At 41.6% G+C, this 1,036-nt stretch overlaps 1 protein-coding gene across 2 annotated transcripts in view; it reads left to right on the forward strand.

Moving 5' to 3' along the window:
- Positions 1–255: 255 nt before the first annotated feature.
- Positions 256–1,036, forward strand: part of adrm1 (adhesion regulating molecule 1) — a 5,292-nt gene continuing 4,511 nt past the window's right edge. The window contains exon 1 of one of the 2 annotated variants that reach the window (XM_035656333.1): positions 256–527. In XM_035656333.1, coding sequence (XP_035512226.1) covers positions 318–527 — 210 coding nt within the window. In that variant the 5' untranslated portion in view covers positions 256–317. The remainder of the gene's footprint in view (positions 528–1,036) is intronic. The other variant, XM_035656332.1, reaches the window with a different exon arrangement.

The raw sequence follows: 1,036 nt of genomic DNA on the forward strand, positions 1-1,036 counted from the left end.
ATGATAATATTAATAATAATATGTGTATATAATATGATGCCTGAACAGATATACATGTATACACAAAGATATTACACATTAATATTGCTATAATGTGAACATGTGTCATATATTCAGCCTGAACTAGGTTTCTCTGTGACCCTCTCTGAATTATCCCGTAGCACTTAATATTCCAGCTTACGTTTCCTTTGTTTTTATAGTATTATTACTCCCGTCAGTAATACTCGTGGCGCAGTAAAATGCCCGTGTGCTCCTGTAAACCTGACACCTTGCTCTTTTCTCTCTCTCCAGCATTCAGGCAGGTTGAAATCTAAAAGATGTCGTCAGGCGCTCTCTTTCCAAGCTTGGTGAGCGGCTCCAGGGGAAGCTCCAGCAAGTACCTGGTGGAGTTTCGTGCCGGTAAAATGACCTTGAAGGGGAACGTCGTGACACCGGACAAACGCAAGGGCACGGTGTACGTCCAGCAGTCCGACGACTCCCTGATCCATTTCTGCTGGAAGGACAGGACGTCTGGGAATGTGGATGATGTGGGTGTCTGAGATTGCATACACTTCAAAACATCCGAGAACAGGCCATCATTTTAGTTCTAGCGCGGTATCATTTGTCGTATCCCGGGTTTGGGTCAGGACCTGTTGTTGTGTTTTGTTCCCTGTCTGTCTCTTCCCTTGTTTCTGGTCATCTCTCTTTTTAAAAAAGGTTCAAATATCCCCCAAAGATGTAATATTTGTGGGGTTCTCAGTATCAGTGTCAGCCCAACGAACTCAGGCTTTTAATGTACAGTCTGATAATGATATAGTGGATCAATAATAAGTAAGAATTGTCACTACAATCTTTACTAAGTGGGACATTTTACACTTAAAAAATAAAGTCAGTGTTCTCTGGTGGACAAACAAACAACTGGAGTCTTTTTATCGGCCAACGAATACGAGGATACAATATATTTGCAATAAGTTAACATTTTCACAGCCGACGTGTTTGTCTAGCTTTAGTCACATGAGCTTTAGGATGTCAGTGATTGTACTGGCAGTGAAATAGA

This window comes from Morone saxatilis, unplaced genomic scaffold, assembly GCF_004916995.1.
Source record: "Morone saxatilis isolate NCDOM2014 unplaced genomic scaffold, NCSU_SB_2.0 Contig15, whole genome shotgun sequence".
NCBI classification, from domain to species: domain Eukaryota; kingdom Metazoa; phylum Chordata; class Actinopteri; family Moronidae; genus Morone; species Morone saxatilis.